The 14,584-nt window shown below is 52.0% G+C and overlaps 2 protein-coding genes across 5 annotated transcripts in view; both read right to left on the minus strand.

Annotated features, from left to right (window-relative positions):
• MKNK1 (MAPK interacting serine/threonine kinase 1) overlaps nucleotides 1-2,780 on the minus strand; it is a 44,906-nt gene extending 42,126 nt beyond the window's left edge. For 3 of the 4 annotated variants that reach the window (XM_055401728.2, XM_055401729.2, XM_055401726.2), the window contains exon 1: nucleotides 2,670-2,779. The gene's annotated coding sequence lies outside the window, so the exon portion shown is untranslated. Of the gene's footprint in view, nucleotides 1-2,669 lie in introns of all 4 variants that reach the window. The other variant, XM_088835273.1, reaches the window with a different exon arrangement.
• Nucleotides 2,781-4,227: 1,447 nt separating this feature from the next.
• On the minus strand, nucleotides 4,228-14,376 carry MOB3C (MOB kinase activator 3C). Its single transcript, XM_055401731.2, has 4 exons — nucleotides 14,212-14,376; nucleotides 10,331-10,784; nucleotides 8,164-8,366; nucleotides 4,228-7,836 (listed from the first exon to the last, which is right to left on the minus strand). Exons 2-4 carry the CDS (start codon nucleotides 10,746-10,748, stop codon nucleotides 7,807-7,809), a joined length of 651 nt encoding a protein of 216 aa, XP_055257706.1. The 5' UTR covers nucleotides 10,749-10,784; nucleotides 14,212-14,376; the 3' UTR covers nucleotides 4,228-7,806.
• Between the last annotated feature and the right edge of the window lie 208 nt (nucleotides 14,377-14,584).

A 14,584-nucleotide genomic window follows, 5' to 3' on the forward strand; every position in this document is an offset into this window, starting at 1 on the left:
AATAAATTTTCAATATTTTCTTATAAAGTAGCAGACTGGAAGAAAACAGAGTCAGAATCTTTCCTTTTCATATTATCTCTACCACTGACTCATGTCTTGTCCAGTCTTGTTCCTTCCCCTCTCTGGCCTCTTCCCACCTGTAAAGTCGAAGAAGAACCAGATGTTGCCCAAGCTCCCTGTACCTTCAATGAGGTATATTTCTCTACAATCACCAAAGAGCCTTCCTGGTCCAGATGGTGAAACTGCTGGCAAGGAAAAATTGTAGCTGCTCGTTCCCAGAGGAGAGGGGCCAAGTCAAGGTCAGGACAATTGACTGGTAAACCACCTGTGCACCTTACCCTTTGTGAACTATAACATATTCAGTGCAGGTTCCTGAACAGAACATCACCTCCTTGCCAACAGAACTCACAGCAAAGGCCAGGCAAGAGGCTGAAAACAATAGTAGCAATGACGGATTCTGCCTTGTGCAGGATTCCTGCACTTTCTTACCTTTGATGCCTATAATTAGGGCACCATCAATCTAAACTAGGACTCTCCTTAGGCACAAAAAGAAGGAAGAACACAAAGGCCCACTCTGAACCTGAAAGCTCATAAAACAAAGACTAAAGCGAGTATCTAAAAATGTCACTGACTCATCTGACTGCACACACTGCAGAGGCCTACTATGTGCCAGGCAGAGGAGGGATGAAACAGACATGGTCCCTTTCCACCAATGTACTCAAGAGCACATCTTGGGGGACACATCCCAAGGGATACTGTAATCAGAGCTATATTCAAGGTGTAGCTTCTGCTACAGAAGATGGGAAGGGGGCAACTAATCCAGTAGTGGGGATCAGAGAAACTTCAATGACAGGTTACAGGAGACATAGGCTTTGAAAGATGGAGGTGGGGACTCTAGGAAGAGTGACTAAAGGAACATGCAAGGGAGTATTTGAGGGAAATTAAAAAAAAATTTTATTTTGCCTGGGCCATAGGGTGCAGGTTTAAGAGAACAAAGGGAAACAGGGCAGGAGAGAGATTTGGGAACAGACTATGGAAGGGCTTTTCCATGAGGCCAAGGAGTCCAAACTCCATAAGGTAGGCAACAATGCCAACCAAGGTTTCTGAGCAGAGATATGTTGAGAACATTTCTCAGGAAGATCACATGGGCACCCATGAAAAAGGAACCAAGTTACTAAATTACTATGGGATCTTCCTAAGTTTGCGCCAGAACCCAACAGCTCCTGTTCACAGAACTCACTGCCCAGGTTCAGCTTCATGCATCCAAGTTTAAGAGGTACTCCCTTGCTAGGCCCTATAACCATCAAAATCTGCTAGCATAATAGGCCTCCCAAAGTCAAGAACCCAAGTAGCACTATGGATCACAGAAAGGGAAGAGCTGATGTGGGAGAAGTTGGGGAGAGATCACCAAAGTCTCCAGCTGCCCCAGCTCCACATTAAAAACAAAACAAAACAAAACACCAACCCTCTCTACATTACTTCCAGCCAAGCCTTCTTTAGAGGGGCTGAAGCCAAGGACAGTGGGGCTGAAAGCACTTGGGGCAGTGGCTGAGGATCCAGTGAAATAACAGACATGAATTGTCCAGCACAGTGCTGGGCATATGAGGACTGGTCAATAAGCACTGACCCAACCTGCAAGGTCAGCTCCACCTGTAAACCCCACTGAGGCTTCAAAACCTAGGTCACCTTAACTCTTTCCCCAAGGCCTTTCTAACGTCCAAAATGACCTAACTCCTAGAAACCAAACTCATTTCATGCACCAAATATTCAGCACCCATTTCATGACAGGTGCCACACTAGGGGACTGCAACTCACCTTCACAATGACCCTCCTGTGCCCTTTTAATACAAGAGAAGCTAAAGCTCTGGGTGGGAAAACAACCTGCACAGCTAGTAAGTGGCAGATACAGTCTGTCTCCTTAGGGAGTTGGTTTCCAGGCCACCTATCAGATGGTCAGTGGCAGATCAGAGGCCAGCGTGGTGAAGGCACACAGCTAGTTAAGTGGCAGAGGTGAGATCTGGACCGAGGACTGCCTGACCCAAACTCGAGCATTTCCAACATTTCAATCCTGTCACCCACGCTGGCCTCTGATCTGCCACTGACCATCTGATAAGGTAGCTTGGAAACTTCCTAAGGAGACAGATTGGCTCTCACACTATTCTCTCTCCTCACAGGACGGCGACCCACACACGTCAGGAACTTTTAAGTGAAAATAGTTCACTTTACAATAATGGAGTTCACAATATGAAACATTCCTCACATGAAAAACTAGTCATGACGTTGGACTGCCTGAGCCTTGAGCCCAGCCATATAGCCTGATACGTACCGAGTCTCAAACCGGCCCCTGGCTAAACTCTGAACTCGGACACCTGTCACAACCCAAGCCCCGAACCCAGGCGCCGGCTGAACCCGGACTGGAGACACACGATGAGGCCAGAGCTCGTCCCAGACAGAGCCCCAAGGAGAGTCTTAAAGAAGCTGCTCCTTCAGCTGTCCGCCCCCGCCTGCCCGCCCGGCCGGCAACAGAACAGAATCTGGTCGTGACCTCGGGCCGTTCCGAAAGCCCCGACAGCTCCTTCCCAGGAACAGGACTCATTCACGGGCTGTCCCCCTCTCCCCTGTGGGCTCCCCATTTTACTCGCAGAGATATCTCGCTGTCTGGGCTTTACCTCAGCTGACTCCCGGCGGCATACGTCGCTCGCACTCCACCTACAGAAAGCTCCCCCAACAACGCGGAAGAGGCGGTACTAACCAAGAGGGGCGGGCCCGACCTAAGAGAGGCGTGAGGGGCGGGGCTGCGCCTGCGCCCTGTTGGCTACGCGCTGGAAAAAGGTGGGGACGTACTAAGTAAACTGCGCAGGCGTGTTGGTAGAGGGGCGGGGCGATTGCTGGGGTAGCGGGCGGGGCCTGGCGCCTTCTGACGCTACGTTTTCGGACGGGAGGTCAGGAGTCTTGGGAAGCGCCTGGAAGGAGGAGGTAGGGCAAGGAGTAGGTATAATTATATTTACCGAGCGCTTCTGCATGCTTGGGAGGAATATTTTGAATGCTGCCAGTCTTTAAAAACGAGAACGAATTCTGTAAAATTTCTTAGAAGGTTTGGGTGCTTGGAAATTTCTTAAAGAGATGTGAATACCAGACCACCCTACCTACCTCCTGAGAAATCTGTGTGTAAGTCAAGAAGCAACAGGTAGAACGGGGACAGACATGGAACAACGGACTGGTTCCAAATATTGAAAGAAGTACGTCATGGCTATATATTGTCACCCTGCTTCTTTAACTTATATGCAGAGTACATCATGAGAAACGCTGGACTGGATGAAGCACAGGCTGGAATCAAGGTTGGTGGGAGAAATATCAATAACCTGAGATATGCAGATGACACCACCATTATAGCAGAAAACCAAGAGGAACTAAAGAGTCTCTTGAAGAAAGTGAAAGAGGAGAGTGAAAAACCTGGCTTAAAACTCAACATTCAGAAACAAAGATCATGGCATCTGGTCCATCATTTAATGGCAAATGGATGGGGAAATGATGGAAACAGTGACAGACTTTATTTTCTTCGGCTCCAAAATCACTGCAGATGGTGACTGCAGCCATGAAATTAAAAGATTCTTGCTCCTTGGAAGAAAAGCTATGACCAACCTAGACAGACTATTAAAAAAGCAGACATATTTTGCCGACAAAGTTCTGTCTAGTCAAAGCTACCGTTTTTCCAGTAGTCATGTATGGATGTGAGAGTTGGACCAGTCCATGGGGTTGCAAAGAGTTGGACACGACTGAGCAACTGAACTGAACTGAACTGAATGTCTCAATAGCCAGATGATCGTGAGTCACTCAGGCTTAGGTTGCAACTGAGATCCTCAAAATTGCTATGTGCCCCATGGCACCCAAGTTCAGTTAAAGAGAGATGAGGGCTCCAGGGGCTCAGAGGAGGAAAGTCTTAAGGAAGGTCTCCCCACATCAGATGGAGTTCCAGTCATGCCTGTGGCACCCTTCACCATACACTCCACACAGCTCCTAGGGGTGGGGCAGTGGGAGTACCAGCAGGAAACAACCTCCCAGAGGCTGCAGTGTTCATGAGGGCCAAGATGCTGGGGTGTCCTTTACTCAGCAGGTGAATGCTTTGCTCCAGGGTGGGGCAAATGGCTCGCTTCCCTATTCCCGGCTCCAAATATTTTTATGGCTCCTGAGCCAACAGGGAAACAAAGCTTTCTGCAGCCTGGCTGCCCTTCTACATTCAATATACTGCCTCTCCGCAGATACTCTCTTGCCAAGTTTTGCCCTATGGGGGGCTCTTTTCTTTGTGTCGCTGAGGTCCCAGCTCTCCCTTTTATCTTCTTTCTCTGTCTAGTTCTTCTCCAAGCATCCCTCTCTGAATTTCTCAAAGTAGTTTTGTGAGGGCATTCTGATGTATTCAGACATTCTCATGTAAGGTACAGGTCTTGGCCACACAGTTCTGAGATAAATCTACCTTTATATGGTGTATTCCAGAACAACTGATCCCAGAGCCTGAAGTTTCTAAGTCTAGTAATTGAGGAAGTAGTGAGTGACCTGTCATAGAAGGTGTGCAAGCAAAGCCACCTTTTAGAATGCTGGACTGGGGCCTCCTCTGGTAAGCCAGAAGAAGGGGCTGCAGAGTGGAGGGCCTTAGACACCTACAGCAACAAAAGGAGGGACACTGGGCATCAGGAAGGCAGCCAGGCAACAAATGATTCAACAAGCTATTACATGTCAAGCATTTAGAGTTCTACCTAACACAGGGTGCATGTTCAGTCACTCAGTCGTGTCTGACTGTTTGCAACCCCATGGACTGTAGCCTGCCAGGCTCCTCTGCCCATGAGATTTTCCAGGCAATAATACTGGAGTGGGTTGCCATTCCCTTCTCCAGGAGAATCTTCCTGACCCAGGGATGGAACCCATGTCTCCTGAGTCTCCTGCATTGGCAGGTGGACTCTACCACTGAGCCACCTGGGAATCTCATACCTAACACATAGTATTTGTTATTATTGTGAATGATCCACAAACTGAGTAACCAGGAATTTAGAAATCAGTAAGTCCCTTACTACCATACCTGATCATGAAGGAGACAGGGTAAACAGGTTCAGAGAAAGGAATGTGCCAGAGTATCTTGGGGGCTGGGCTGGGACTTGAACCCAGGTCTCTGCCTCCTAGGAGAGCCACTGCATAAAGCCAGGCTGTCTCCTTCTCAGGGAGAAAGAAGAGCTCTAAGTGGGTCTTTGCTGACTGTTTAAGAACCAAGCTGTTTTTCAACTCTTATCTAGGCAGTTGGGGTTAGGGGCTGTGGAATGATAGCAGGACCTGAACTAAGAGCTTCAGGTGTCCCTGGGGAATAAACTCAGGAGTCAGCCCATGTCTTGCCACCCCCACTTGGAGCTCTAACCAGCACCCAACAAACAGCTTTCTCTTAAGAAGGCCTTCTTCTGCTCTGATTAGGGTTAGGGCTGTATTTCTGTCCTGTCCCTTAACCCATTAGCTCCAATAAACCACCCAGATTAATAGGATGGGTGAGAGTGGCCAGTGCCAGGCACCCTGAGCTGAAACAATGACTCTCCAAAGAGACTGAGTTCCCTGAAGGTAAGGCCCAGCCCTCCCCACTCTAAGATTCCTAGCCTAGCCCAGGAATTCTAGGTCCTGAATTCTCAGAGCGCTGGGAAAACCTCAGTGTCTCCACCCTGGGGAGCTGGGCCAGACATGACCACACTAGCCAGCCCTTCACAAGGCCCAGGATCTCAGGACACAAAGCCCTCCCTACCCCATTCTGGCCCAGTTCCTTCCACAGTCTGCCCAGGAGCCATGTGGCATCCAGACCATAGCTTCCCACCAGGCCCTTTAGTGTGCCGCCTTTATTTTACCAAAAATAACAAAGATAAATTTTCCCTCTGTTTCACAAAAAATAGATTGCCCCCATTCTGCTCCCCCCGCCCTTCCCGCTTTCATAATCAGCACTGGCAGTAGCCTAGACTCCAACTCCCAATATACAGTCCTCTATGGGAGACTCTTTGACTCCCCTTTGGACCCCCAGCCCCACGCCAGAATTTCTGGCAAAGCTGCTGAGCCAGTGTTTCCCTCGGGAACTTCTCTGGAGGCAGCTGTCCCAGGTCCAGCTGGCTGCCCCCAGGAGCCCCATCTGCTTCCCCAGAGATCTGGCAGCTGCAGGGCCATGGAGAGGGGCATGATTTTGGAGGCTTGGCTCAGCAGACAACCCCAGCAGACCACAGGGGTGGTGGGGTACTCTGGCATCAGGCTAGAAATCCTTGCTCAAAGCAAAAAACAGCTGTGTTCTGGAGAGAGCTGTCAAACACTCCTTTGGAGTGCCTCTCATCTCCCTGTGTGGCAATCCACAGGCCTGGGGTGAAAGTCAGAACCCCTGGTTTCTACTCCAGCTCCACAAAAGCTTTGCTGGAGGCCTTGGACAATTTATACCACCTTTCTTCTGGCTTCAGTTTCCTCCTGTGTCCACGGATGTTTCTGTAAGCGAGACTGGATGATCCTCAGATTCCTTCTGGTTCTCCATCCTGGCCCCCCAGCCCACCATCTCCAGGACAGGAGGGCCCTGTCCCTGGCTGTTTTCTCACTTGTGGGTCTGGGTGCAGGGCTGGACATGGAGGTGCTGAGTAATAAGTGCTGAACGACCATGCCAGTTTCTCTGTGGATAGCTATGCTCTGAGATCTAACCAGCTGGAATGTCTCAGGGATGCCTGGGAAGGAGGCAGGTACTTGCAGGATGGGGGCTCTCCAATCCTGGAAGAGTCTGTTCACAGCTATGTGGTCCTCAGATGGGAGGATAAAGTTCTGGAGTTTCCCAGTTCAAGTTCATTAGCTCTGTGAGTTGGAGGATTATCTTCTACTGGGTTTCAGATCCTCACAACCACATCTGGAGATTCTGGGAGCTAGATTGGAGTGTATGATTCCTGATTTAAGGACAGAGGACCTTTGTGGACATGAAGGATCACCCCTGATGCCTAGAAGGCTGTCTATAACCAGGCCTTCCTGGAGGCAGAGGGATGAGGGAAATGATAGTGCATGAACATCTGTGGCTGAGCAAACCTGAACCTGTGTCTATGGTGGGCCAGGCTTTTAAGTACTCAGGATAGGGCTCCCCTTCCTACCTCCTACCAGCTCCCCAGAACTCATGCTGATGGAAGATGGTGGCTTGGGAGGTTCAAATAGCTACATCTACAACCAGAGTTTGTGCACTCAACACAGAAGGTCAGGCACATCAAACGGGGTAACTGACTTGTCATCATTCCTAAGTAGTTGTGGTCTGAAGGCCCTAGTCCCTACTTCCTTCCTTCCTTCCATCCATCCATCCATCTATTTAACTAACATTTATGGAGGGCCCATGCCTGTCACAGACACACCCCATAGTCAATATCACACACATACACACAGATACATACATCTCATCCGTGTCCACTCACAGACCAGCTGCTCATGCTCTTGCACCTTTCTTGCCATCACTTCAGCCACATCCACACTCCCCAAACAGACTTGGGAAGCACTGTGGAAGGGTCAAGTGTCAGAGCAGAAACCCTCTAGACTTCATGCTGGGGGGTTAGCTCCTTTCCCCCTGTCTGCCCGCCTTTAAGCTCTTCCTTTCTCCACTCCCAAGCAGTCAGGACATGTGGGCAGATTCCTGAGAACCAGAAGTTCAGGGGCTTTGGGTGTGTGGAGGGGCTCCAGGGCCTTCAGGTCCCTCTGCCACCAGACTTCTGAGGGTCCCCTCCCCAGGACACTCTGTGTTCAGATGGCCCATTTGACAGTCAACAAGGTCCAGGTCTGGGCTCAGTGACAAATCCGCTCTGTCATCTCCCTCTGCAGAGACACAAGGTGGGGAGGGGTCAGTCAGAGCTCAGTGTACCAGGCAGCTCCTTCCCAAACTACAGGGCCTGGCAACTTTTCTGCCTGGCCTGGCCCCTGCCTGCCACCAGCACCCCCCAACTACAAGCTGCAGACCTGTGTCTGTAAACTGACACTTGAATGAATTAGGTATTAAAGTACAAAATCCACTGTTAAATGAATTGCAGTCCCCTAATATATCCACTTGGGTATTGGATTTTCTTAAAGCAGGGAGCCTTTGGATCTGAAAACTCACAGAGGCTAGAGCCCTGGTAGGGGAGGGAAGTGGGGGCTTGGCCTCACCAGTGGCTCCAGCTCCCGCTGGTCCACCAGGCTGAACTCGCGGATGAAGTAATAGAAGTGCTTGTAGCAGGTATTGACATGTGCCTCAGCCCCCATGCTGAGGATGCTGTCGAAGTGGTGGATGTAGACGTGTACGAAGACGCGGAAGAGACGGGTCAGGATCTTGGTGCAGACCTGCTGGAAGTTCTTGGGGAAGGGAACTCCTAGGGGGAGGGATGGGCAGATAGATACAGGACATCAGCAACCTTTTGATGAAACTCTGCCCAACCCTGCCCTTCCCCCACACTGCCCAGGATGGCCTCTTTCCCCAGCACATTTCCCAGTGGGAAACAGAGCTCAAGGTTTGCTTTCTCCTGTACTTCCCTTTTTAATGAAGCACAAAGTTCACTGTGCCTCTCCGCTGCTGAAATACAAATCATCTTTCAATTTCCCCATCACCCTGAACAGGACTCTACAGCCTTGTTGGATCACTGACCAATCCTGCTGAGACTATGATGGAAGTTATGCCACAATTCTCTCCAGAAACATGTGCATCTGTAGATGCTTGCACATAACAGTGTTGGATGCAATTCCAAGGGGAGTTCATCAATATCTGGGGCCCACTTTTTTTTGGGGGGGGCCCACTTTTTAAAATATGGGCCTTCAGGATTGAATCCTGTCTTCCCAGCATGGTAGCTGCTCAAAGCCTTTCATAATCTGATCCTGACTTGCCTCTCCAACCCCACCTGACTCCTTCCCCTTTGCAACATTCACACAGCGGGCCCCAGACCCCAATCCTGAGAATTCCTAAATCTTCAAGAATGAATTCGGATATTTCTCAGTCCTTCAAACAGTCAATAACACTTGCAAGAACCTTCCATCTGCGAGCCAGGCCCTGTGCTGGGTCCTCTATACCTTTAGCCTGGTATGATAATGGATATGGCAGCCACTCTAGATTTGATAAAACTGAGGTGCATAAACATGGAACCACTTGCCCAGGGCCACATAACTATTAATTAGTATAGACTGGAGGTGGGATTCAAGCCCTCTTTGCACTGCATTGCAGCACCCCTCAAATAAATGCTATAGACCCTGCCAGCGAGAAAGTCCAGGACTCTCTCTGTGAGAAAGGCACGATTTCTGCAAGTCTCCCATGCTCACAGTTGAATTTGAGGCTACACCCTCTTCTCTGCTGTGGCAGAGTCATTCCAGGGTTAAGGCACAGGCATCTGGGATCTCACAGGCCTGGGGGTGAAAACTAAAAGGGAACAAGAGCTCAGACACAGGCCCACACTGACTCACCCTACTCCATGAGGCCCTTCCCCTTCCTCACTGCTCTCGGGTAGGGCTGAGCCCTGTCTCCCTGTGAGCTCTTCCAGGCCCAGCCCAGGTCCCTCAGACTTGTCCTGCCCATCTAAACTCGGGGTCCTGGGTCCCATGAGACCTGAGCAAGTTCTGAGTACCTCCTGATTCAGTGCATTTTCCGTCTCTCCACCTGTTTCCTCCCATGTGAAATGAAGATACCTGGGTTGCACATGATAGTGCAGGAGAGGGCAGGCCACCAAATGGGGAGGGGTGTGGGTGGTGATTTGTGACTCAAGGCCCTCAGCATTCAGACTTCTCCCCTCTGGGCCTGACCACCCTGGCCCGCCCATCTCTGATTCCCATAACCTTAACAAAGATGCACAGGAGGCCAGGTAGGGTGGACTGCAGTGATGATCACAAGGTCATGCCTGCTTAGCTTCTAAGCCAACGCCCTCTCTTGCTGCCCTTGCGGGAGGACGCAGGGCCAGTATGATGTCACTCATTTCTCCTTCCCACCCTCACCCTTCCAGGCTGCCCAACTGAGCTAAGACAAGGCTCCCTGACTGGTTTGAAATGGAAAAATTCTGCCCTGAGGGCCCACTGCAGTGGAGATACTGTCTGGACCCCAGTCCGGATCGCCTTTCCTTTCCTGGGGCCAGGAGTCAGAAAAGACTCCCAAGCGGCAGCAAGTCAGATTAGCCCAAACAGGGTGACTTGCTAGGAGCACCTTGAGGCACTTGTTCTCGAAGATCCTGAGAATCATCATGGTTTTGCCTGGGTGGTCCCTGGAGGCACACTCAAGCTCCAGAGAAAAAGAGGCCCCAGAGAAAAAAAAACAAAACTAAAAAAAAGGGGCCTGACCTGCCTGCCAGGCGAGACTCACCTACGCGCGTGGGAAAGACATCCTCGTCGTTGATGAGGCCTTCGATCCAGTCCATGAGCAGCGCCATGTAGCGCGGTGCCGAGAGCTTGGCCGGCCGCCGGTACTGGCGCTCGTCCTGCCAGCGGTACTCGTAGCGAGGGCCCCCGGCCATGACCGGGCAGCTGGTCTCGCTGCAGCGCTCGGCCATGGTGCCGTAGATGAGGTTTATGCGGTTGAAGAAGTCCACCACGTGCACGGCGATCCAGTCATCTATGCTCTCGCCGGGCGGCAGCCTCACCACGCTGCGCAGGTCCAGGCCGGACTTGAGCGACGCCTGCGCCTTCTTATACAGCTCAAAGCGCTGCGTGCCCGGCTCAAAGCGCTTCCGCGGCCTGAACGTCTTGTCCTTGGAGAACACCTGCTTCAGGCACAGCGCCATGGCCAGGCTGGGCCAAGGGCAGGACCTGCGGATTCCCTGCCAGGGCCAAGGGCAGAGGGAGCACGGTGGTCAGGTCCTTACCAAATGGACTTGATTTCTGCCACATCATTGCCCTCTCACCTCTTGACTTTTGGCCTGGAGTTCTCAGCCTGGAATCTAAATGCTCCTCATCCCCTCAATCCAGTATCCTGCCCTATTGCTAGCTCCCCTGGTTCCCCCTGCCAAGCTTTCCACAGCCCTCCCACCTTTTTTCTTTGCTCTCCACTTGCACTGTGTCTCAGAGAGGGCTGGGCCTAGGCTCCAAACAGGTGCTCCTCAGACTTGCTGTGGACTATTAGAGAGTTGGCAGAGGCTCCTGCAGGAGGCAGGGGCCTGGGTGAAATGATCTCTGGGAATCTCACGGGTCAGTTGGTATAGCGTGGGAGAGCCTGCTGGCATTGTGCTGAGGGTAGAGGGGGGAGCCCCCACCCTCGGCTTCCTCTGGGATATCCCGTAGTCCATCCGGCCACCGGGGATTCCCAGGGAGCAGGAGGGACTTTTCTACCAAAAATGTCCTTTCCTTTTACTACCCTGAAAGGAAAGAGCTCCCAGATGGCCAGCTGGGTGGCCTCTGAATGTGACTGCAAGCACTGGAGGAGAGGGGGAGGGTGGCAGGTCTAGAAGGGCACCACTTCCTCCAACAGTGGCTGGAGATCTTTCCTTCCAAGCCTGAAACCCAAACCAGAACAAGCCACTGGCCCCTCCCACTGCACCTGACATTCGGTAGACATTCCTAGAGCTCCTACTATGTGCCTGGCACTGGGAGGCAGGAAAATCCAGTCACATCACCCAGTTGTGACCATCCAGAATTCAGAATTGGCTTTGCTTCTTAGAATTGAAGGATCTCAGACTCAGAACAGCCTTTGGGGACAATGATAAAGAGCCCTAGGCTTTGAGGCAGGAGACCTGGGTTCTAGAGTCATCCATCATTGCTGGGTGACCCCTGCAGCAGGGAGGGATTTGGCCCATGCAGTTTCCCGAGTCACTCACAGGCCAAGTTCCTGGGACTTCCTTATTTTCCCTGTGAGTGCTTGTGCTTTGGGCAAATGCAGGGACCCAGGTACCCACTGGAATTTAGCCACATGAACTGTGATCCTGACCCCAGACCAAGCACTAAGGCTGAGAGTAGGCTAAGCACTCAGCTTTGGCTCCAGGCTGAACTCTGACCTGGCCTTGACCCTAGTCAATCTGAGTCTTGAACTCTAACCCTAGACTAAGGCTTGAAAACAGCCACAAAGCCTGGTCTTGACCTCAGAGCTGACATTGGAGTATTTTTCTTTCTCGTGGGGAAAGGAGGGTGGGAACAAGGTGACAACTGGGTGTAACCAACCAAAGGCACATGTGGGTTGTCACATCAGACAACAAGTCAAGCTAGTGGAGAAGTTTGAAACAAGGATTCCTCTCTGTGCACATAACATACAGGCCAGGAGGGGAGAAGTCAAGTAAAACGAGAGGAGTTTGGAGAGAAGGGGTAGATCTCCCCACAGGATCTTGTCGTCTTGAAAAAAAACTCCAAGATGTGGCAGGTCATCCATCTGCTACCCCTCAACTTCTCACGCAAACAAGTCCTCAGTGTGGAACCCAAGCTTCCTGACCCTAGAGGAGATTTCCACACTTCACATGCCCCTGCATCTAAATTCTGCTTGGGGAACTTCCCTGGCCATCCAGTGGTTAGGACTCTGCGCTTTCAATGCAAGGGGCGTGGGTTTGATCCCTGGTCAGGGAACTAAGATCTTACACATTATGTGGCATAGCCAAGAAAATTTTTTTAAAAAGAAAAAAAAAAAAAAAGAAATTCACCTTATTCTTAGGGCAGGAGTTTCCTAAATCACACTACAATTAGTTGGGTCCCTGGGCTCCCTATCTTTGCACAGCTCCCCTCACTGACAGCTACCAACAAACCTACCCTGGCATTCAACGTCTCATCCTAGCTTTCTTGCCCCCACTTCCCTAGAGCAACCACTCTGGGCTTCTTCCTGATCCATGAACAGCCACCCAACTCCTGCTTCTGTATGTTTTCTTACACTGGTCCCTGGGCTTGACTCCCGCTGTCAAGTTGAACATTACCTCCTCCCATAGCCTCCTCTAACTGCACCCAGATCTCTTTGTTCTCGGGTGGAGACTACTCTTTGGTTATTTTGTCCTCCACCAGCTTAACCTCCCAGCCTAGGTCAGGCCTGGTACATACTGGATACTCAGGCTTTGTGGAAAGCTCAAAAGCAAGAATCATCGAGTTGAAATAGCCCTGAGAAATCAACTGGCCCAACTCACTTCTTGAATGGATGAGGAAACTGAGGCCCCATAAGAGGACTTTAGGAGCCTGGGTTCACACAGCAAGTCACAAGCAGGGGATCTCCAATGGCACAATGGGACACTGGGATAAGGTGGGGCATGCCAACTGGTCAAGGGCCATTTTCCTGCCCTAGCTGCTGGTCACTGGTCTGGTGGAGATAAGGAGAAAGGAGGGGAGTGAAGGAAAAGGGGAAGCATCTTCCCATCCACCAGACCAACTTAATTCCTGTTCCCCCAACACACTGTGCCTCCCCCACACTCCACAGCAACTTGGGTGTCCTAACCAGTGAGCTAGGGTCCCACCTTCTTGCTGCAGAATGTCAATGCCTGGGTCTTTCCCCGGGGAAATGAAAGCTTGTGAAGGAGGGAACATGGATAGATACCCTTGTATCCAGGCCACTTTTCTGTTTTCTTCCCACTCTCATCCCTTTAGTGAGTCTCTTATCTCATAGAATCTCTCTCCCCTCCCTGGAACCAAGGCTATTGCCCCTCTTGGCCCCTGTTTCCTAACTCTGGACGTCCTTTCATTCCAAAAGTGGCCAGTGATGGCTTGCTCCCTGGGTGGGGATCTGGGTTTCCCAAATAAAGGCCACAGAGGAGCCCTGCCTGCTTCTGACACTCAGCCCCCTGCCACGGCCACACCTGCCACTCCTCCAGTCCTGACCCAGGATCTTGGCCCCAGTTGGAAACCAGAATCCAGTCTAGAGTAGAGCGATGTGTATTAGCGGGGTGGGGGTGGGCGGGAGCGCTGAGAGCAGAAATCCAAGAGAAAAGTCGAGGCGAGGACTCCCAGCTCCTCCCCGTGGCGCTCGGCCACCCACGACCACTTCTCGACCTCTCCCAGAACACCTGACACCCCGCCTCCCCAGCCCAGCTTCCAGGACAGATGGGGCGTAGGACCCAGAGGAGCAGGCCTGAAATTTCCGCCTGCGAAGACACGCCCTCTTCAAACGACGCGCCCCCACCCCACCCTGACTTTCCAGCTCCGAGTCCCGGACCCCGGAACCAGGGTTCTGGGCAGCCCGCTCCGGGCGCAGGTCGCCTGGGGACGGTGCCAGGCCGGGACAGCCGAAGAAATGAAAGTGGAAGAGAGGCTGGGCTGTGTGCGCGGCGGCGCGCGGGGGGAGCTCACCCACGGGGTCCGCCGGGTGGGTTAGCGCGAGTCCTCTCTGGTCGCGGAGTCACATCCCCAGTGCGTGGTCCTCTCCTGCCGGTTCCCGGCCGCGCCGGTCTTCTCGCTTGTCCGCCTGCCTGCCCTGCCGAACCCGCTGTCGCCCTCCGCCCCCAAGGCGACGCCAGCTCCGCCCAGGCCCTCCCGGCCCCGCCACGCTGCGGCCAAGGGGCGGGGAAGGGGCGGGGAGAGAGGACCCCCCTCCCAATACCTTCGCCTTTCCGGAAAGTCCATGTCGCTCCCCCAGCTTCCCAGGGCCAAAGGACTAAGAGCTGGTTCTCTTAGGAGGGTCAGAGAGGCCGCCTCAGTTTCCTTGACTGTAAAATGGGGACAA

The sequence above is a fragment of the Moschus berezovskii genome, chromosome 4, assembly GCF_049115385.1.
Source record: "Moschus berezovskii isolate FMDL1 chromosome 4, NW_MosBer_1.0, whole genome shotgun sequence".
In the NCBI taxonomy this organism is placed as follows: Eukaryota; Metazoa; Chordata; class Mammalia; order Artiodactyla; family Moschidae; genus Moschus; species Moschus berezovskii.

What these genes read in the sequence shown, in the direction of transcription:
- MOB3C (XM_055401731.2), bottom strand. Translation starts at nt 10,748, where the DNA reads ATGGCGCTGTGCCTGAAGCAGGTGTTCTCCAAGGACAAGACGTTCAGG. An exon ending in TGTCTTTCCCACGCGCGTAG is followed by an intron (nt 8,367 to 10,330) that starts GTGAGTCTCGCC and finishes CCCTCCCCCTAG; the next exon opens with GAGTTCCCTTCCCCAAGAAC. An exon ending in AGCGGGAGCTGGAGCCACTG is followed by an intron (nt 7,837 to 8,163) that starts GTGAGGCCAAGC and finishes GTGTCTCTGCAG; the next exon opens with AGGGAGATGACAGAGCGGAT.